The sequence below is a fragment of the Cherax quadricarinatus genome, chromosome 65 (genome assembly GCF_038502225.1).
Source record: "Cherax quadricarinatus isolate ZL_2023a chromosome 65, ASM3850222v1, whole genome shotgun sequence".
Taxonomy (NCBI): domain Eukaryota; kingdom Metazoa; phylum Arthropoda; class Malacostraca; order Decapoda; family Parastacidae; genus Cherax; species Cherax quadricarinatus.
Window position 1 is genome coordinate 22245936 of NC_091356.1, and position 24133 is coordinate 22270068.

At 39.2% G+C, this 24133-nt stretch overlaps 1 protein-coding gene across 1 annotated transcript in view; it reads right to left on the minus strand.

Moving 5' to 3' along the window:
• Positions 1 to 24133, minus strand: part of LOC128700569 (nephrin-like) — a 694403-nt gene that overhangs the window by 478477 nt on the left and 191793 nt on the right. The window contains exon 4 of the mRNA XM_053793851.2: positions 12401 to 12532. Coding sequence (XP_053649826.2) covers positions 12401 to 12532 — 132 coding nt within the window. The remainder of the gene's footprint in view (positions 1 to 12400; positions 12533 to 24133) is intronic.

Genomic DNA, 24133 nt, shown 5'->3' on the forward strand with positions numbered 1-24133 from the left:
CTATATAGATAGCTGACATCAGTGACATCCTATATAGATAGCTGACATCAGTGACATCCTATATAGATAGCTGACATCAGTGACATCCTATATAGGTAGCTGACATCAGTGACATCCTATATAGATAGCTGACATCAGTGACATCCTTTATAGATAGCTGACATCAGTGACATCCTATATAGATAGCTGACATCAGTGACATCCTATATAGATAGCTGACATCAGTGACATCCTATATAGATAGCTGACATCAGTGACATCCTATATAGATAGCTGACTTCAGTGACATCCTATATAGATAGCTGACATCAGTGACATCCTATATAGATAGCTGACATCAGTGACATCCTATATAGATAGCTGACATCAGTGACATCCTATATAGATAGCTGACATCAGTGACATCCTATATAGATAGCTGACTTCAATGACATCCTATATAGATAGCTGACATCAGTGACATCCTATATAGATAGCTGACATCAGTGACATCCTATATAGATAGCTGACATCAGTGACATCCTATATAGATAGCTGACATCAGTGACATCCTATATAGATAGCTGACATCAGTGACATCCTATATAGATAGCTGACATCAGTGACATCCTATATAGATAGCTGACATCAGTGACATCCTATATAGATAGCTGACATCAGTGACATCCTATATAGATAGCTGACTTCAATGACATCCTATATAGATAGCTGACATCAGTGACATCCTATATAGATAGCTGACATCAGTGACATCCTATATAGATAGCTGACATCAGTGACATCCTATATAGATAGCTGACATCAGTGACATCCTATATAGATAGCTGACATCAGTGACATCCTATATAGATAGCTGACTTCAATGACATCCTATATAGATAGCTGACATCAGTGACATCCTATATAGATAGCTGACATCAGTGACATCCTATATAGATAGCTGACATCAGTGACATCCTATATAGATAGCTGACATCAGTGACATCCTATATAGATAGCTGACATCAGTGACATCCTATATAGGTAGCTGACATCAGTGACATCCTATATAGATAGCTGACATCAGTGACATCCTATATAGATAGCTGACATCAGAGACATCCTATATAGATAGCTGACATCAGTGACATCCTATATAGATAGCTGACATCAGTGACATCCTATATAGAAAGCCCCTGATTTTGCGGGGAATTTCGGGTATATTAGATTAATTTTGACACAAGGATGCGACCCACATCAGTCGTTTAACACCCAGGTACCTATTTTACTGCTAGGTGAATAGGGATAGCAGGTGTAAAGTGACTAGTATCCAGGCACCTACTAACTGCTAGGTGAAGAGATACAACAGGTGCTTTAAGGAAACACTCCCTAATATTTTTCACTCGTACCGGGGATCGAACCATGAACCTCAATGTGTGAGGTGAGTGCGCTAACAACCGAGCTACGGGACGCTTAAACTAATAACTCATGGGAAGAATGACATTTTGTCCATCCTAAATACCGAAAATCATTTCTTTAATAACACTGAGAGAATTTTATCACAGAATATACAGAATAATATTGTAAACTTTCGATGTTATTAAATTCAACGATTTTATTGAGCTTTAAATGATACTTGTCTGAACTCTTTCAGTGTAAATCCTATCATGTATTGAGGTAGATTTATCTTTTTCTTTACCAGGATTTCATATATAACTTGAAATCGCCTCACCCAATCGGGAATTTTACCAGAGAATATATTACCTAATTTGTAATATTTTATTTTATTTTTGGAGTTTTATTTTTTCATGAAATAGGTAGTATATGTCTCTCTGATTTTTGTTTTCATTTTCAGTACCTGAGGAATTTTATGGAAAACGGATACTTAGTTGTTAGATTCTGTGCAAGACCTGGAGAATGCCTCTTCAGATCGACTTCAAAACTTTAGTGGTGGTGTGCTTTTATTTAAAAAAAAAAATTCACATTAATTTTGGCTTGTGTTAAATTTAATTTACCAATTTTTTATCAAATTGGTTTTTGAGCTGTAACTGGCGAATGCCTCTTCTGATCGGCTTCAAACCTCAACCACTAATTGATTTTTAGGCTCTTTGGAGACTAATTTTCCATCTTTTAAGAACTTAGGAAAGCTGACGAACTAACTTTCATGCATTGATCTCTCCAGAGCTGAGCTACACTGAGATCTAGACAGAACAAGACCCATCAATGGCTAGGATGGCTGGACTGGAGTTACATCGCTCAGACATGCTATCCACAGTCGTTGCGACTGTGATAAGTGATGGATAACTCACTCGTCGGAATAGGGTACTGGTGTTGATACTAGGGACGCATGGCAACACAAAACACTACAAAAGCAACAACACTGTCTGGAAGAAATACACTGTACTGAAACTATACCCGCAGACTGTGTCATATGAAAGACCTGCCTTGTATGGGCCAGTAGGCCTGCTGCATTGTTTCTTCATTCTTATGTTCTTATGTCAGGAGACATCTCTGCAGCTGTGAGACGTAGCCAGGCAGGGTCCTCGACTGGCACGATGTGACAGGGCGGTCACGGCAGGGTTGGTGATGTGGCAGCACCACCTGGTGGTGACTGTGAGCTGAGTATTGCGGTGACGACAGTGACGAGTGAGTTGTAAGGACGACTCAGTCGAAGGTGCCTTCAGCGATGTCGTATAGAAGGTCATTGTCAGAGAACGTCACTGTGTAGGTAAGCCACAGGCAGGCTGGACGACTCAGGTGGCATGTTGTTAGCAGAGTCAGGGAGCATGATTCTCTCTGTACAAGGATACTCAGACGTCTCACGCACATTATACCAAGACTGACGTTACAGCATCATTGGAAGGCTGGTTACCTCACGGTGTGATCTGTAACCCTAAGGGACGCTGGTCTAGGAACAGACCACACTGTAGAACACACAAAAAAGTCTGAACACAACCGCAATTAAATATGGGGTATCTTGGTTTCAGTGTTATTTGAACAGTCAAAATAATGCATCTATGAGCAAAACTGAACACTAATGCATTTAAGAACATAGGTGGGTATGGAAAAATAGTATGGAACACTTAACTGAGAGAACAAAATAAGTGACATACCATGCCCGGGCATGGTCGAGCACGTTCTCTGTGAACTAAGCAAAATATTGAACTTTCACATTTTCCAGACTTTAATCTAAAGCACTTTAAATGGCTCGCCATAAAATAACAGGGTCACACTTGTACACGTGACGCAGACGACTGTGTGTGGTGGAATACGAGAAAATAGTGCAAGTGGTAGAGAACTGAAGACAGCAGAGAACCTCCGTGTGGGAATGATGTCATAGTATGGAATCATGGTTTGATATTGTGGTGTGATGTTATGGAGTGACGTCGTGGTATGATGTCGTGGTGTGACATCACAGCTTAGCAGGTTGAGCACTTCCAAGACAATGCAGGATGTCGTAGAGAGACAAAGAACAGTAAATTGATGGGAAAATTAGCTAGACAGGGTGTATGGATGTGAGAATATTGAATGTGTGTGTGTGTGTGTGTGTGTGTGTGTGTGTGTGTGTCTGTGTGTCTGTGTGTCTGTGTGTGTGTGTGTGTGTGTGTGTGTGTGTGTGTGTGTGTGTGTGTGTGTGTGTGTGTGTGTGTGTGTACGGCCCGGAGCAAGTGCTGACCTTACACACGGCGATGCTGAGCACATGTGTGCAAGTTCAGCTGTACCTGATGACAGAACACGTAGGAGCCAATGACACACAGAAAACACACTAATACCTCTTATCTGGCTACTGTTCTTTGAGGATTATGGTTGGAGACTGTGTAGCGTGATATGCGTATGTGCTCGGCAAGGCGCGTCAAGGCTTGGAAATCCACGTGGCTTTCTCACAGGGAAAGCCTTCTCCGTAGCTTTGATTATCCTGGCTCTTGGAAAATCCATGCCACAGGAGACGATCACAGGTTGAATACACAGCTGTGGCCAGAAATTCTTAAGGAATTCGGGGAGACAGCATAGAGGGCGAGTGTGTGAGTCGTGGTAGAGTCGTGGGATCAGGCCCGCGGGTGTGGGTAGGCGAGAGACATTACATCTACACGTACATGTTCAAGGTAGACCTGACCACAGCGGGACACTCCATCGGCAAATAAAAAAAAAGTAAAACACTCAACCAACCTTTGACGTGCTGTAAATGGCCGTGATGGAGCTGAAGCAGCAGTTAGTGATAACAGGGAACATGTGATGCTGATAACGCGATCAGCTGAACTTGTGGATAAGGACAGTATAGGAGGCTGAGAGGACTCAGATAATGCCTCAGAGATTTCTAAAGTACATTAGGAGCGTTTAGGCATAAATCTTGGATGTAATTGCATCTCAGTGATATGGTACGGAGATACAACTTCAATATAACCCGCTGGTAGTCGGATGCTGCTTAGATTGGACGATGAAGTGACATTTGACTTCTGTAATATTTCTAAATAGGAAACAGCGGTGCCGCCAAAATGCCTAAGCCAAACGAAGCCTTCCTCACACATCCTTCTAGCATCACTCAGTAAGCTAGATCCCAGGAGACTATTCAGGCTGCTGAACACAGTGCTATACAAATATTCACACATAATGCACCAAAATCATCACTTTATGCAAAACTTGAAATGCTGCCAGCAACACAGGACGCCGGCCAATTTCACAGTCTACGGGGTTTATCACCAAGAGGAAACTGAACTAAACCTCAAGTGGAGGTGGTAACTGCGGTAAGGTAAGATCGAAACGATTCTTAAACATGTACGAAGCAGAAAATACTGTTCCTGAGCGCACCTACTGACTTCCCTGGTGACACTTGCTGCTGTAATAATTAAATAAAATTTTTAATATTTTATTTGTACTGCTAATAGAACCAGCAATAAAAACGCAGAATATTGTGTGGTGTATTAAATATAGCTTCAGTGTAATTAACAATACAGACATGAGATTTTTTTCACTATGCAACATTAAAGTTAATTATGATAAAGTGAAGAATTATGGCTCGTTGAAAAAAATTTTTTTATACCAAAAAATATATCTAAAGCGTTTTTATGTTAACAATACTATTTAACACAAAAGTAACAATAGTTATTAACATTGATAAACTTATTCAAAATTACGTAAAAAAGTGATTTATTTGTGGAATTTTTTTCCCACAGCTGTCTTTTGAACCTTGTTAAAAAGGTCATTTTCAATCAGAAAAATTTTTAAAATAGAGGAAATTCACGTGTTCGAAATATTAAATTGAGTAAAAGGCAAAAACATTTTCTCTTTTCAACACTGCAGCAGGTCTACTGGCCCATGCGTGGCAGATCCATGTCAACCCCTGGCTTAGACCAATGGCCCACCCAGTCAGGTCACCTCAACTTAAGGAAGGAGCACGGCTTCTGACCCAGTAGCACCAGCTAGTCAGGTCCAACTCACACCCACCCACACTCACTCATGCATTTATCTAATCTATTTTTAAAACGTTATAGCCTCAATAACTGTACTCGGGAGTTTGTTCCACTCATCCACAACTCTATTACCAAACCAGTGCTTTCCTATATCCTTCCCGAATCTGAATTTTTCCAACTTGAAACCATTGCTGCGAGTCCTGTCTTGGCTAGATATTTTCAGCACGCTATTTACATCCCCTTTATTTATTCGTGTTTTCCATTTATACACCTCAATCATATCCCCCTAATTCTGCGCCTTCCTAGAGAGTGCAGATTCAGGGCCTCAGTCTATCCTCATAGGGAAGATTTCTGATATATGGGATCAACTTTGTCATCCTCCTCTGTACATTTTCAATTTTTTTTATATCCATTCTGTAATATGGTGACGAAAACTGTGCAGCATAGTCTAAATGACGCCTAACCAAGGATATATAGAGTTGAAGAACAACCTGAGGATTTCTATTATTTATACTTCTTGATATGAAGCCAAGGATTCTGTTAGCTTTATTGTGAACACTGATGCACTGTTGTCTTGGTTTCAGATTACTGCTAACCAGAACTCCTAAATCCTTTTCGCAATCAGTAATATTAAGATCTACATTATTTAGTTTATATGTGGCATTATATTAAACTGCATCTGCCACTTTTCCGACCATTGCATCAGTCTATTCAAATCATCCTGGAGTGCTCTAATGTTCTTATTAGAATGAATTGAACGGCTATTTTGGTGATATCAGCAAATTTGCTTAAGTCGCCATTTATTCCCTCTTCTATGTCATTTATGTAAATTGTGAACAACAACGGGCTCAACACTGACCCTTGTGGAACACCGCTTGTGACGTGCCCCCATTCTGATTTCTCCCGATTTACGCAAACTCTCTGCTGTCTATTTGTCAGCCATGCCTCTATCCAGGAAAAAAAAATCTCCTATTCCGTGTGCCTTAAGTTTCCTCAATAGCCTCTGATGTGGAACTCTATCGAAAGCCTTACTGAAGTCCATATACATATTGCGACCCCTGAATGGGTCACAATGTATATAATGTATATTACCTGTTCATATAATTTTTTATTGCTGATATTTGCGGTATTAGCTAAATCATAAATATATTGCTTTATATTATTATTTGACTTAGTTATATTATTAGGTAGGATGTAACATGTACACCTTATTCAGTGCTCATTGCTCGAGTGTGTTAAGTATCTGACGAGTATGCAGAGATACGATACTCTGTGTACTGCCCTAGCACGAGGGGCATAACTTATAGTGAAATTGGCACTGTAAAATGTAAGAAGTGCTTGGCATTAGAGTAACTCTGAATTGTTGATAATAGATTGTTTATTAAAGTGATATGAGTTCTCACAAAAGTAATGTAAAAGACACTAACACAACTCTTAGTGTGACCGTTTGTCCTGTTGGGGGGGGGGTATTGCGACCCCTGAATGAGTCACAATGTATATAATGTATATTACACTTGTTTCACTGCCGGCTTCTCTGTAGTTGCTGGGCAGCAGCAGTCCTCAGAGAGTCACGTGACCAGGGTGGGGTGATCACACTTCAACCGGGCGAGAGACTGCCTTGCCTTCGCTCTCTCTTTTTGGTTGACGATTACAACAAGACGTTCCTCTCCAGCTCTCCCTTGCTGGCCCTTAATGGAACATCATCTCTGTCGATTTCTTGTTTTTGGTTCTGTGTAACTCTGTTTATAGAGCATAGCCTAGACTTAGTGATTTTCGACGTTGTACTGAGGTTGTGTGTCGCATAGACACTCTGAGAAACTCAGGTCCTGAGCTGTAGCTTCTGACCTAACTTGTACTGGTATCTGTGTACTGTCACAGTCGGGGATTTTCTTATGCTGAACTTAGATTCAGTAGTATGGGAGTTTTGCGAGTTTTGTGGAGGATCTGCTGATGGTCCCTACTGAGTGTCGTTATGTTATCTTCTTGTTCCTGATTCTGTGTTGCTGCTACTTGTTATATTGCTGTTCGGCGAATCAGTCATTTTACTTTTCAAGCAAGCTGTTCTGTTTGCCAGGTTGGTCAAGAAGTTAGTTTATGTGAGGACTTTTAGTCAGTCACTGGTTAAGTCTAGTCGAGTCTTGAGACATAGCAAACTACTTAGAGCACTTACACATATACACACATACTCACTTGTATTTATTAGTATTATGTTCTTAAATGCTAACAATGTACCAGACGGTACTTAAAAGCCATAAAGATATATGTGCCTTCAGCACAATACTACTGTACACGAGAGAAGTGTAGGAACTTGTATCCTTTATTATGTTAAATTGATTACTTTGATTTACTTTGATATTGTCCACCTAGATAACTTTATCTTTATTAATAAACTTATTAAATTTTAATTTCTTTAGTTAGTAGCCTACCAGTTGTAATCCTGAAGCACTATTGAATCCTATTAAATTCTAATGGATAATTGGACCAGGATACTGACTACTTCTAACAAAAACCCAGTAACAGGCTGGATGCTAGAAGGGCAGTCCTTTCTAGTATTCACTGGAGATCTCTATCATTATTATATATCGCGTTTTTTGTAACAATAAACAATATCATATTCTATACCATGATCTACTTCCTCAAATACCTTAGTGAAAAAAAGTTAGTAAATTCGTAAAATAGGAACGCTCCTTTGTAAAGTCGTGTTGAGATTCATTAATCAACATATGCCTTTCAAATTTTCAAAATGGCTACGAATTGCCTCGGCTAATATTGTTTCCATAAATTTTCCCTCTATGAAGGTAAGGCTTATTGGTCTATAGCTCGAAGCTAAGGACCTGTCACCTGCCTTGTAAATAGGTATTACATTTGTCATTTTCCACTTATCTGGCACTATGCCAGTTTGTAGTGATATGTTGAAAAGATTAGCCAAAGGTTTTCTAAGTTCCTCTGTACATTTTCCCTTGCAAACAATTCATCAGGGTCTACAGATTTGTTAGGTTTTAATTTCTCTATTTGTCTGAGGACCATGTCACTAGTTTCCCCTATCGTGCATAGTTCATTATCGGCGGCCATGTTTATTACGGCGGCAATATTGATGTACCGCTCCGCCTGACTCTGGTACACACTGTACTATAATCTCAGTTTTTCTTTTTTTAAGAATCCGTTGAGAAAAAATCCATTGGAGTAAATTTTAGGTTCTCACACAATTTGTTTGACTGTATCGCCACTTTCTCGAGGGACATGACAAATTAATTTTGGGTGTGATTTATAGGCCCCAAACCTTGATAGGGAGTGCAGTAAGCTGTTATGGGACGAAATTCATAAAGCATCTAGATATGAAAATGTTGTGATAATGGGAGATTTTAACTTTAGACAAATTGATTGGAACAATATGACAGGAAATCTTGAGTCTAGTGACTTTCTTGATACGGTTCAGGATTGCTTTTTAGAACAGGTTGTGACAGAACCAACTAGAGGAAACAATCTGCTTGACTTGGTTCTTGCCAACAAAGATTCACTAATTAATAATCTTGAGGTTAATGATGAGCTTGGGGAAAGTGATCACAAATCACTTAGTTTCAATATATTATGGAATTATCCAGATAACTGTAATCAAATCTCTGTCCCAGATTTTCGCTTGGCCGACTTCATGGGACTGAAAAATTACCTGGGTGGGCTAAATTGGGATGTCCTGACTATGGGTCAGGTAGGTGATCTTGGTTGCCAATATTACGTTTTTCAGAGCATAGTTCTAGCTGCCCAGACAACTTTTGTTCCGAGTAGGGAAATTAGATCTAACAAAAATGATCCCAAATGGATGAACAAAAGATTAAAACATCTCATTGGTCAAAAGAGAGGCATATATAGGCGTATCAAAAGAGGGGATGGGCAGTTAAGAAATCAATATATTCAATTAAAGAGAGAAATAAAGAAAGGAATAAGAAAAGCAAAAAGGGATTATGAGGCTAAGGTCGCAAGGGATTTAAAGACTAACCCAAAAGGGTTCTTTCAGGTATACAGAAGTAAGATTAGGGACAAGATTGGCCCACTTAAGAGTAACTCTGCTCCGATCACTGACAGTAATAATGATATGTGTGAAATTCTCAATACCTACTTCCTCTCAGTTTTCACCCAGGAAAATACTAGAGATATTCCTGAAATAATAGATTGTGTAGAACAAGATGATAATAAACTATGTACAATTGCGGTAACTAGTGACATGGTCCTCAGACAAATAGAGAAACTAAAACCTAACAAATCCCCAGGCCCTGATGAACTGTTTGCAAGGATGTTAAAGAGGAATTTAGCATACCTTTGGCTAATCTTTTTAACATGTCACACAAACTGGCATAGTGCCTGATAAGTGGAAAATGGCAAATGTAATACCTATTTACAAGGCAGGTGACAGGTCCTTGGCTTCGAACTATAGACCAATAAGCCTTACCTCCATAGTGGGAAAATTTATGGAATCAATAATTGCCGAAGCAATTCGTAGCCATCTTGACAGGCACAGATTGATTAATGAATCTCAACGCGGGTTTACAAAGGGGCGTTCCTGTCTTACGAATTTACTAACTTTTTTCACTAAGGTGTTTGAGGAGGTAGATCATGGTAATGAATATGATATTGTGTATATGGACTTCAGTAAGGCTTTCGACAGAGTTCCTCACCAGAAGCTATTGAGGAAACTTAAGGCACACGGAATAGGAGGAGAAATTTTTTCCTGGGTAGAGGCATGGCTGACAAACAGACAGCAGAGAGTTTGCATAAATAGGGAGAAATCAGAAGGGGGGCACGTCACAAGCGGTGTTCCTCAGGGGTCAGTGTTGGACCCGTTGTTGTTCACAATTTACATAAACGACATAGATGAGGGAATAAATAGCGACATAAGCAAATTTGCTGATGACACTAAAATAGGCCATCCAATTCATTCTAATGAGGACACTAGAGCACTCCAGGATGATTTGAATAGACTGATGCAATGGTCGGAGAAGTGGCAGATGCAGTTTAATACTGACAAATGCAAAGTTCTAAATGTTGGACAGTTAAATAACCATGACACATATAAACTAAATAATGTAGATCTTAATACTACTGATTGCAAAAAGGATTTAGGAGTTATGGTTAGCAGTAATCTAAAACCAAGACAACAGTGCATTAGTGTTCACAATAAAGCTAACAGAATTCTTGGCTTCATATTTAGAAGAATAAATAATAGAAGTCCTCAGGTTGTTCAACTCTATATATCCTTGGTTAGGCTTCATTTAGACTATGCTGCTCAGTTCTGGTCACCGTATTACAGAATGGATATAAATGCTCTGGAAAACGTACAGAGGAGGATGACAAAGTTGATCCCATGTATCAGAAATCTTCCCTATGAGGATAGACTGAGGGCCCTGAATCTGCACTCTCTCGAAAGATGTAGAATTAGGGTGGATATGATCGAGGTGTATAAATGGAAAACAGGAACAAATAAAGGGGATGTAAATAACGTGCTGAAAATTTCCAGCCAAGACAGGACTCGCAGCAATGGTTTCAAGTTGGAAAAATTCAGATTCAGGAAGGATATAGGAAAGCACTGGTTTGGTAATAGAGTTGTGGATGAGTGGAACAAACTCCCGAGTACAGTTATAGAGGCTAAAACGCTGTGTAGTTTTAAAAATAGGTTAGATAAATACATGAGTGGGTGTGGGTGGAAGTGAGTTGGACCTGATTAGCTTGTGCTGCTGGGTCTGGTGCCGTGCTCCTTCCTTGAGTGGAGGTGACCAGACTGGGTGGGTCATTGGTCTAATCCAGGGGGGGGGATAAGGACCTGCTCCGGATGGGTCAGTAGTCCTGTTGCAGTATTCCTTCTTTCTTATGTTCTTATGTTCTTATTTCCAGACTGTTATAAGACTAATATTTGTTAATAACACTGATTCCTGAATATTAATCATGTAAGAGTGGAAACGGAAGACCAGTAATGAAGAATATACTGCTGTAACTCTATAACCAAAACTCATTTCATATTATACTTGCCATACATTTTCTAATTATTTCATACACGACTGCAGATTGCATTTATGACAGCTGGCACTTATTAGCACTTTAATGACAGTGATTATAAGCATAAATTTCCTCATCTTTCCCACTGTTCCTGGTAATATTGGTTCGTTCCAGGGTCATCTCACTATAGTTACCATCAAATCTTCCTCTGTCAGAGGCATCGCTTGAGTTCACTATGGCGGATCCTTCAAGAAAAAGAGGAAAACCGGCTTTGCACTATTCTCTACGGCGGCTGCGAATTTATGTTGGTGAAACAGCCAGGGACTTGAGAACTGGAGAACATAAACTTGTCATTTTGACTAATAACTCAACATAGCGTGTCAGTCACTGTAACGCTGTTCTCCGCCTAATGAAATGGAATGAAGCTAAGACAGTAACAAACTATGATGCTTGAAATAAGCATAAATTAACACTCCTCTCACCATTACACTGAATAGGGCAGGTAACTTTGTAAGCTGACTTAAACGGGTAACCTTACCTTCATCTTCTCTATTCACCTGCAGTTCTGCATTATATTCCTTATGTTTTCCAAGTATTGTCTATGTTATAAAATTCAATGTCCATGTGAAATGGAATCTCTTAGCGATGTTTCCACACTGCTTGTAAGATTTTTTATTCACTTCGTTATTTTACATCACCTGTTACTTCGTTATACTTACTGCCACTCTTCATCTATTTGTAACAGGTACTTGTGTCCTAGCAAGCTATTGTGGGCAGCATCCCGAATAGACCGAAATGAATGTGCAAATTACTCCAACCCTATTCACCTTGCATTCAACTGGAACTGAGTTATTAGACTACTGCCATGTGTAGCGTCAAGAATGGGAAGAGACATATAAGCAAATCTCCTTGCATCTTATTTACATAAAACGATAAAGGCACCAGGTTGTTAGTTGGCACTTGTGCCTGGCATCCTGGGAAAGAGGGATGGACATGGTGTTTTTGGAAATCAGTAAAGTGGTACTTACCACCAATTACGGTGCACGATAAGTTGAGCATCTCTCCTTCATGGAAAGGACCCACTTCAGAACGTAAAATGACTGAGGCTTCGTGGAGTCCCCGCCCCAACATCTTCACGGTGGGGCCTATACTGGGGTTAGCTGGGGAAGAAATAGATAATTGTGTTAATTACATATAATTATATACATATATGCAAATATCGCGAACAAGCCAAATAAGCAAAACTACCACAGGGGGGGGGGGTTGAATAATAGTTCTGGGTCTTTCGTGTGCAATGTTACTGGTCAGATATTTTTGGTGCATTATTATTATCCTCCATAATTATTCTTGTTTTGTATAACTGATATACCCAGATCAATTTTTCTTTTCTGATCTGTCGTATTTGAGCGCCTCTGCAAAGACAGTGATTATGTATGAGTGATGGTGAAAATGTTGAATGATGAAAGTATTTTCCTTTTTGGGGATTTTCTTTCTCTTTGGGTCACCCTGCCTCGGTGGGAGACGACTGACTTGTTGAAAGGAATAATAATAATAATAATAATAATAATAACAATAATAATAATAATAATAATAATAATAATAATATCTTTATTTACTACAAGTACATTTACAAGGTATACAGACCATAGCTGACATCAATGACATACTGCTATATAGAAATCCGCTTGTTATGCAGAGCATTTCGGGCAAATTATGTCAGATTTGTCCCAGGATGCGACCCACACCAGTCGACTAACACCCAGGTACCCATTTTACTGATAGGTGAACATAGACAGCTGGTGTAAGGAAACACGTCCAATGTTTCCACCCTTCGCCGGGAATCGGACCATCACCGTGTGAAGTGTGAAGCTCGAGTTTACCCACCAGGCCACGGTGCACCGTGTCCTGGTGCCAAAGTTATTTATATCACAACGTAATCTGACTGCACTTTTGATAATTGTAATGTCAGGTTCGTTAGGCTACTATTATAATATCAGTTCTTGAGGGCTGGTTTGTTTCTATTGCTGTAATATTCAATATAGGGGCATGTCCTACGAGAAGAGGTTAAGGAAACTCGACCTGACTGGAGGACAGGAGGGAGAGGGGGCACATGATGACGAGATATAAAATACTGTGAGCTGAGTGACCCACAAAGCTTTAGCTTTGTATGTGACTATAACAATAATTCCTCCAGGGGAAACAAATCAATTACGTTATGGACGCTCCAATAAATGGGTCAGCTATCACTGTGAGTTATAACCCACTACACGCTGCAAGCCTCGCATGACTTGATATATGGTCAGGCGAGCCAGGAGGGAGCACAGCTGTTGGTTATGCTGTTAATAAATATGTCATAGAACGTTAGCTGAATTGTCATAATCAACTGACGTAGAACGTAATCATGTGGTCATCTGAACATAGACAGACAGGCAGACAGACACACACACACACATTATATATATATATATATATATATATATATATATATATATATATATATATATATATATATATATATAATATATATATATATACATATTATATATATATATACATATTATATATATATATATATATATATATACATATATATATATATATATATATATATATATATATATATATATATATATATATATATATATATATATATATATATATATATATATATATTTATATATTAAGAAGTCGGTCGTCTCCCACCGAGGCAGGGTGATCCAAAAAGAAAGAAAATCCCCAAAAAGAAAGTACTTTCATCATCATTCAACACTTTCACCTCGCTCACACATAATCACTGTTTTTACAGAGGTGCTCAGAATACAACAGTTTAGAAGTATATACGTATAAAGATACACAACATATCCCTCCAAACTGCCAATATCCCGAGCCCCTCCTTTAAAGTGCAGGCATTGTACTTCCCATTTCCAGGACTCAAGTCCGGCTACATAAAATAACCGGTTTCCCTGAATCCCTTCACTAAATATTACCCTGCTCACACTCCAACAGCTCGTCAGGTCCCAAAAACCATTCGTCTCCATTCACTCCTATCTAACACGCTCATGCACGCTGCTGGAAGTCCAAGCCCCTCGCTCACAAAACCACCTATACCCTCTTCCTCCAACCCTTTCGAGGACGACCCCTACCACACCTTCCTCCCCCTACAGATTTATATGCTCTCCATGTCATTCTACTTTGATTCATTCTCTCTAAATGACCAAACCACCTCAACATCCCCTCTTCTGCCCTCTGACTAATACTTTTATTAACTCCACACCTTCTCCTAATTTCCACACTCCGAATTTTCTGCATAATATTCACACCACACATTGCCCTTACACAGGACAACTCCACTGCCTCCAACCGCCTCCTTGCTGCTGCATTTACCACCCAAGCTTCACACCCATATAAGAGTGTTGGTACCACTATACTTTCATACATTCCCTTATTTGCCTCCATAGATAACGTTCTTTGTGTCCACATATACCTCAACGCACCACTCACCTTTTATCCCTCATCAGTTCTATGATTCACCTCATTCTTCATAAATCCATCCACTGATACGTCAACTCCCAAATATCTGAAAACATTCACTTCTTCCATACTCCTCTCCAATTTTATATCCAATTTTTCTTTATCTAAATCATTTGATACTCTCATCACCTTACTCTTTTCTATGTTCACTTTCAACTTTCTACCTTTACACACACTCCCAGACTCATTTACTCACCTTTGCAGTTTTTCTTTAGAATCTCCCATAAGCACAGTATCATCAGCAAAAAGTAACTGTGTCACTTCCCATTTTGTATTTGATTCCCCATAATTTAATCCCACCCCTCTCCTGAACACCCTAGCATTTACTTCTTTTACAACCCCATCTATAAATATATTAAACAACCATGGTGACATTACATATCCCTGTCTAAGATGTACTTTTACCGGGAAGTATTCTCCCTCTCTTCTACACATCCTAACCTGAGCCTCACTATCCTCATAAAAGGTCTGTACAGCATTTAGTAACTTACCACCTATTCCATATACTTGCAACATCTGCCACATTGCTCCTCTATCCACTCTATCATATGCCTTTTCTAAATCCATAAATGCAATGAAAACTTCCCTACCTTTATCTGAATACTGTTCACATATATGCTTCAATGTAAACACTTGATCTACACAACCCCTACCAACTCTATAACTTCCTTGCTCATCCGTAATCCTATATTCTGTCTTACCTCTAATTCTTTCAATAATAACCCTACCATACACTTTTCCTTATATACTCAGTAAACTAATTCCTCTAAAATTTTTACAATCTCTTTTGTCCCCCTTCCCTTTATATAAAGGGACTATACATGCTCTCTAGCCAATCCCCTCTTTCATACATTTATTAAACAAAAATACCAATCACTCCAACACTATATCCCCCCCTGCTTTTAACATTTCTGTCATGATCCTGTCAGTTCCGGCTGCTTTACCCCCTTTCATTCTACGTAATGCCTCACACACCTCCCTGGCCAGTGTATGAAATTACCGCCTCCCTTTCTTCGTCGACATTTAAAAGTTCCTCAAAGTATTCTCGCCATCTACCCAATACTTCCATCTCCCCATCTACTAACTCCCCTACTCTGTTTTTAACTGACAAATCCATTTGTTCCCCAGGCTTTCTTAACTTGTTTAAGCCCCTCCAAATTTTTTTCTTATTTTCATTAAAATTTCTTAACAGTGCTTCTCCCACTCTATCATCTGCTCTCCTTTTGCACTCTCTTACAACTCTCTTCACCTTTCTTTTACTCTCCATATACTCTACTCTTCTTATAACATTTCTGCTTTGTAAAAACCTCTCATAAGCTACCTGTCTCTTTTATCACACACTTTACTTCATCATTCCACCAATCACTCCTCTTTCCTCCTGCTCCCACCCTCCTATAACCACAAACTTCTGCCCCACATTCTAATACTGCATTTTTAAAACTATTCCAACCCTCTTCAACCCCCTCCCCCCACTACTCATACTTGCACCAGCCCACCTTTCTGCCAATAGCTGCTTATATCTCACCCAAACTTAAATATATATATATATATATATATATATATATATATATATATATATATATATATATATATATATATATATATATATATATATATATATAAGGTAACTCCCCACTCTCTTGTTATTACAAAAGTCTGCACATATATTATCATTACATCAGAACTTTCTCCTCTGGTTATCACAGAACTCTCTTCCTTCACGTTATCACAGAATGCTCTACCCTCTCGTTATCAGAGAGTTCTCTAATCTCTTTTTAACACGGAACTCTCTACACTTTTATTATCCTAGAACTCTCAGTTCTCTCATTATCAGAGAACTCCACCTTATTGTTGGCCTAGAACTCTGTACCATCTCGTTATCACAGAACTCTCTACCCTCTCTTTATCAGAGAACTCTCTAACCTCTCATTATCTTAGATCTCTCTACCAAGTCGTTATCAGAGAACTCTTTGTACTTTCTGTATCACGTAATTTTGTATTCTCTTGTTTTCATAGACTTCTCTTTCTTATTATTATCAGAGGATAATGCAGAAATTTATTTAGTAAATTAATATTGCACTAAAAGTATAAATATTGATCCGAAAATTCGTCACGAAGAAAATACGTGAGAGAATAGACCAAGTGGAAGTTGTCAGAGAAAAAATACGTATGGGAGAAAGATTCACTGGATATATGAGATGTTCTTCAGGGTTTCCAGTTTCTGGCTTCACGAAGGTGCTCCATTATGAAGATTGTAACCTTGATAACGCGTAGTAAAATACTTGTTTGTGTATATAAAGTTTTGATCTCGAAAGTTAAGTATTAGGATTTATTTTAACCCAAACTACACACCTTCGACTGTCAGTATAACTGATAACCTACAAATTATCGGGAAGACAGTGTTTTCGTTGGAGGCGGAGAGCGGGGCAGTAACCAGACGGGAATCTTATCCTATTTTGTACCATCTGATGGGTAGTACTCAGCCCATCTGGAACTCTGTGTTAGCTCGACGATTTGGAACAAAGAATGTGAATAGGAACTTTAACATTTCTAGCATGCTCTAATTAGGTCATTTAGTATATGATTATACTGCGACCAAGGTCAGTTGATTGCAACCCACATCATCACATTACGACCCATGCCAGCTAAAGTTCTGTGACAATTTTTTTTAATAGTATAACCAACAGCTGTGCTCCCTCCTGGCTCGCCTGACCATATATCAAGTCATGCGAGGCTTGCAGCGTGTAGTGGGTTATAACTCACAGTGATAGCTGACCCATTTATTGGAGCGTCCATAACGTAATTGATTTGTTTCCCCTGGAGGAATTATTGTTATAGTCACATACAAAGCTAAAGCTTTGTGGGTCACTCAGCGCTTCACTCAGGAGGATAGTGACAGTAACTGCTTATTATAGTTCTCCTTTTCTCAGCTGGAGTTATTATATTTACCAAGGTGAAGCACTAATCTCCTAAGCTGTGGCGAATTAAACCATAACAGTCTTAATGTAGCCAGCTGGCCCAGTGGCTAACGCGTCGGTCTAGAGTTTTATGACTCTCTGATCGTGGGTTCTAGCCCTGCCCGAGGTATGGTTTGTTGGTAATTGTGTCATTACGATTTCGTGAGTCGAGTTGTAGCGGATTAAACTTGAAGCACAATTGGTACGTGCCTAGAGGCCAAAAGTATACCTGAATTTTCATGTAAAAATTGTAGATTTTCTTCCGTGGAACTGGAATTAAACATACTTATTAACTTTCTGCTCCAATCGCGTACATTGAGGTACAAGGGACTGGGGTCACTGGGGTCACTGGGGTTACTGGGGTTATTGGGGTTACTGGGGTCACTGGGGTCACTGGGGTTACTAGGGTCACTGGGGTCACTGGGGTTACTAGGGTCACTGGGGTTACTGGGGTCACTGGGGTTACTGGAGTTACTGTGGTTACATCGGTCACTGGAGTTACTGGGGTTACTGGGGTCACTGGAATTACTGGGGTCACTGGAGCTACTGGGGTTTCTGGGGTTACTGTGGTCACTGAGGTTACTGGGGTCACTGGGGTCACTGGGGTCATGAAGCTCCGGGAATACCTTCTGGGATCGCACAGCCACAGAAACACATTTACTTAGCCACTGCGTGTGTAGTAAAGCTTCCCAGACAATTAATTGTCACTTATGGCATTTAAATTATCTTGCTGAAATGTTTCAGAAGCAGTATTCCATGTAATAATTATTATTATTATTATTATTATTATTATTATTATTATTATTATTATTATTATTATTATTATTATTAGATTTCGTTACGCTTTCCCGCTGTGTAATTTTAGACTAGATATATCCAGGGTACTTGATAAAAGCAGTATACTGTTAGTTAATAATATGAAATGGCAGGCACGTTCTTCCCATTATTTTATTTGGTTTAACGTTTTACCAAGACACTGGACAATTAGGCGAGTACAAATGGGAATCGCATCTATATCGCCCTTAATTATGACGGAGGAGCAAGCCTTCACGTGTTGCCCTGAATGACCCACATACGTACTTAAATATTATTACATTATTTCATTACTTAATAAATGTTTAATGTTCCACTGTTGTTATTCTTTATAATGTTCCATTATATGTTCCATTATAATGTTCCATTATAGAGAATAATAATAGATCTGGGAGTTCATGTCTTGGAGGTGGATGGTAAACAGAGTTGCAGCCTCAAGTATTCTGCTCTTTTCACTTATATTCTATAATAAGTTGAAGACTGAGACACTTACGCAACATATTGGAATCTTTATTAAGGAAACGTTTCACCACACAGTGGCTTCATCAGTCCAGTACAAATTAGAAATGGGTAAGGAGAGGAGTTTGAGGTAATCAGTCCCTCAGCTTGGAATCGATGTGTTCAGTCCATCAATCCTGTAGTAAGCACAGCATATGGCCGGAGAAGTGACATATACTGTAGTCAGGTGAATGGAAGCAGGAGGAGGCGGGATCACAGTGGAACCATCCACTAGTGTAAGTAGGTCGTCATCCACACACTTGTCAGACACTGCAACATCATGGGATCTTGATACAAGGAATTCTTCAACACTTGTCCAACATTTGGACGAAGACCTACTTACACTAGTGGATGGTTCCACTGTGATCCCGCCTCCTCCTGCTTCCACTCACCTCACTATAATATACAAGTCACTGTCTACAAGATTGATGGACTGAACACATCGATTCCAGGCTGAGGGACTGATTACCTCAAACTCCTCCTCTCCTTACCCTTTTCTGCTTTGTACTGGACTGATGAAGCCACTGTGTAGTGAAACGTTTCTTTAATAAAGATTCCCTTATGTTGCATAAGTGTCTCAATCTTCATGTTGACAGTTGTCAATACCATTTATCCAGTGGTGGGCACAACTAACCAATAATTTAGCTTCACTAACTGCTAAACCGCTAAACGGCTGAAAAAATTAGCAGCAGCTAACTCTAAACGCTAACCGCTAATTTTTTCGTATGAATTCAGATTCAGTTTAGTTTTTTGGTATTTTACTTTTAATTAAGACTTTTCGAACAGACCTGGAGAGCTTCCTAATAAGATATAAATACAAAGATCATATAATGATTAAGTGCCGCTAGTGTGAAAATAGCGATTGTTGTGAAAATAGCGATTGTTGTGAAAATAGCGATTGTTGTGAAAATAGTGATTGTTGTGAAAATAGTGATTGTTGTGAAAATAGCGATTGTTGTGAAAATAGCGATTGTTGTGAAAATAGCGATTGTTGTGAAAATAGCGATTGCTTAATATTGTGATGTAACGCCAGCAACTGACAAGGACACTCTTGTCGCTGTACTGAAGCCCCAAACGGAGTGAGTTAGTTTATTTGGCTGTTTCCTTCATTGATTCCAGTTACTCATTGTATTCGTTCATTTTATTCTGTTTCTGTTCATGTTTGCATTTAACTTAATTTAGACACATATGCAGCAGTTAGGTATCTTTATTTCGAAACGTTTCGCCTACACAGTAGGCTTCTTCAGTCGAGTACAGAAAAGTTGATAGAAGCAGAAGATACTTGAAGACGATGTAAACAGTCCATCACCCTTGAAGATTGAGGTGGTCAGTCCCTCAGTCTGGAGAAGAGTATTGTTTCAGACTATGGAACAATACTCTTCTCCAGACTGAGGGACTGACCACCTCAATCTTCAAGGGTGATGGACTGATTACATCGTCTTCAAGTATCTTCTGCTTCTATCAACTTTTCTGTACTCGACTGAAGAAACCTACTGTGTAGGCGAAACGTTTCGAAATAAAGATACCTAACTGTTGCATATGTGTCTTACCTAACAACCTGTCTGTATTTTATACTATTTGAATGTTCAACTTAATTTAGATTTTGAACCCAATAAACTAGAAACCTTAAGGCCAAGTTATTGCTGCTCCAGTGATACAGTCATACAGGTGCACACAACTTATCTCTACACGAGCGATACAGTCATACAGGTGCACACAACTTATCGCTGCTCCAGCGATACAGTCATACAGGTGCACACAAATAGTTAAATGTACAAACGAAATCAAACATCAGTTTAAATCCAACATACACTTTATTTACTGTACAAAATGCATATCATGGATATCATGCCAAGATCAGATGATAAATCTTTCAAAGTTTCCAGCTGACAGGGTGGCTCTCTTGGCCCTCGAGATATCTTTGCCTATATAGAATAGCGCTCAACTGCAGCACTGGATGGGATGGCGGTGTTGTACTTAATGCTTCAACCACAGCCGCTGCAGACTCCTCAACAACACCCTCAGGCGGAGCAGAAACGTCTTAATGCTTCAACCACAGCCGCTGCAGACTCCTCAACAACACCCTCAGGCGGAGCAGAAACGTCTTCCCTGTTCATAAAGATGCATGACAACGCCACCTCGGTGATCGCTGACACTGTAGACTATAACAGTGCTGCTCAGATACTGCTGCTGCTGCATTGACAAGTCATGTTTACATGTAGTCAGCCAATAGCTGCCTGACTGACTGTTGGAGAAACTCCCACAGCAGACAGGAACAAACACTTGTGCCATTGAAAAGGCATTGCTTTCAGACTACCAACAACGTATGAATTTTTTTAGCTGACTCAAAGTTAGAGGGACTTTATTTAGTGGAAGTTAATTGGTCCGCTAACGGTATCTGAAGTTAGCAGAAACGCTAATCTACTAAAGAAAAACTTCCGCTAATTAACGGTTAGCGGATTAGCGTAACTGTGCCCACCACCGCGTTTATCACTATAATAAATTGTTAGTGGGTGCGTTAGCAACTAATTGTCAGAGTATGTGGCGTCTAGAGAAACCCATGCATTAATGAAATAATTTTTGTGTGAATATAGCTAGCAAGCAACCTCCAGTTCATCCAGCTGTCTCGTCATAAAACATAAAGTGTGTCTTTCTGTAATTGTAACTATAGCTATGATAAATCATTAGGAAATGTATTGGTTCTATGTGAAGGAAAAGTGATACTTTTTATACTCAGCATATTTCTCCTCTACATATTTTGTGTGTGACAAGGTACATACCTCCAACTACCCAACTTTTCTTGACTAAGGTACGTCATGTGGTGAATAATGATACTACCAATGAAGTATCCATTAATATATTAATAACACTGTTATTACAAGCACCAACACTGTTGTCAGAAGCTCCAACGCTGTTGTTACAAGCTCCAACACTGTTGTCACAAGCTCCAACACTGTTATTAGAAGCTTCAACACAGCTGTTACCAGCTCAAACACTGACGTTACAAGCTCCAACACTGTAGATACCAGCTCAAACACTGTTGGTACAAGCTCCAACACTGTTGTTACAAGCTCCAACACTGTTGCTACAAGCTCCAACACTGTTGTTACAAGCTCCAACACTGTAGTTACCAGCTCAAACACTGTTGTTACAAGCTCCAACACTGTTGTTGCAAACTCCAACACTGGTGTTACAAGCTCCAACACTAGTGTTACAAGCTCCAACACTGGTGTTACAAGCTCCAACACTGCTGATGCAAGCTACAACACTGGTGTTACAGGCTCCAACACTGGTGTTACAAGCTCCAACACTAGTGTTACAAGCTCCAACCTGCCAATACCTTAAACAGTAATAGAAACAAAGCTTTCCTCCAACATTCCAGTTGACTACACAACACAGTATACATCACTACACTGTACTACACAACACAGTATACATCACTACACTGTACTACACAACACAGTATACATCACTACACTGTACTACACAACACAGTATACATCACTACACTGTACTACACAACACAGTATACATCACTACACTGTACTACACAACACAGTATACATCACTACACTGTACTACACAACACAGTATACATCACTACACTGTACTACACAACACAGTATACATCACTACACTGTACTACACAACACAGTATACATCACTACACTGTACTACACAACACAGTATACATCACTACGCTATACTACACAACACAGTATACATCACTACACTGTACTACACAACACAGTATACATCACTACGCTATACTACACAACACAGTATACATCACTACGCTATACTACACAACACAGTATACATCACTACGCTATACTACACAACACAGTATACATCACTACGCTATACTACACAACACAGTATACATCACTACGCTATACTACACAACACAGTATACATCACTACGCTATACTACACAACACAGTATACATCACTACGCTATACTACACAACACAGTATACATCACTACGCTATACTACACAACACAGTATACATCACTACGCTATACTACACAACACAGTATACATCACTACGCTATACTACACAACACAGTATACATCACTACGCTATACTACACAACACAGTATACATCACTACGCTATACTACACAACACAGTATACATCACTACGCTATACTACACAACACAGTATACATCACTACACTATACTACACAACACAGTATACATCACTACGCTATACTACACAACACAGTATACATCACTACACTATACTACACAACACAGGATACATCTCTACACTATACTACACAACACAGGATACATCTCTACACTATACTTCCCAACACAGTATACATCACTAAAATACTCCATAATCAGTATACATCACTACACTATACTGCACAACACAGTATACATCACTATGCTATACTACACAGTATATATCACTACACTATACTAAGAAACACAGTATACATCACTACAATATATAACACACAGTAAACATCATTACACTATACTACACAACACAGTATACGTCACTACACTATACTACGCATCACAGTATACGTCGCTACACTATACTACACAACAGATTGTACATCTCTACATTATACTACCCAACACAGTGTACATAACTACACTATGCTACACAACACAGTGCACATCACTACACTATACTACACAACAGATTGTACATCACTACACTATACTACACAACACAGTATACATCACTACATTATACTACCCAACACAGTATACGTCGCTACACTATACTACACAACAGATTGTACATCTCTACATTATACTACCCAACACAGTGTACATAACTACACTATGCTACACAACACAGTGCACATCACTACACTATACTACACAACAGATTGTACATCACTACACTATACTACACAACACAGTATACATCACTACATTATACTACCCAACACAGTATACGTCGCTACACTATACTACACAACAGATTGTACA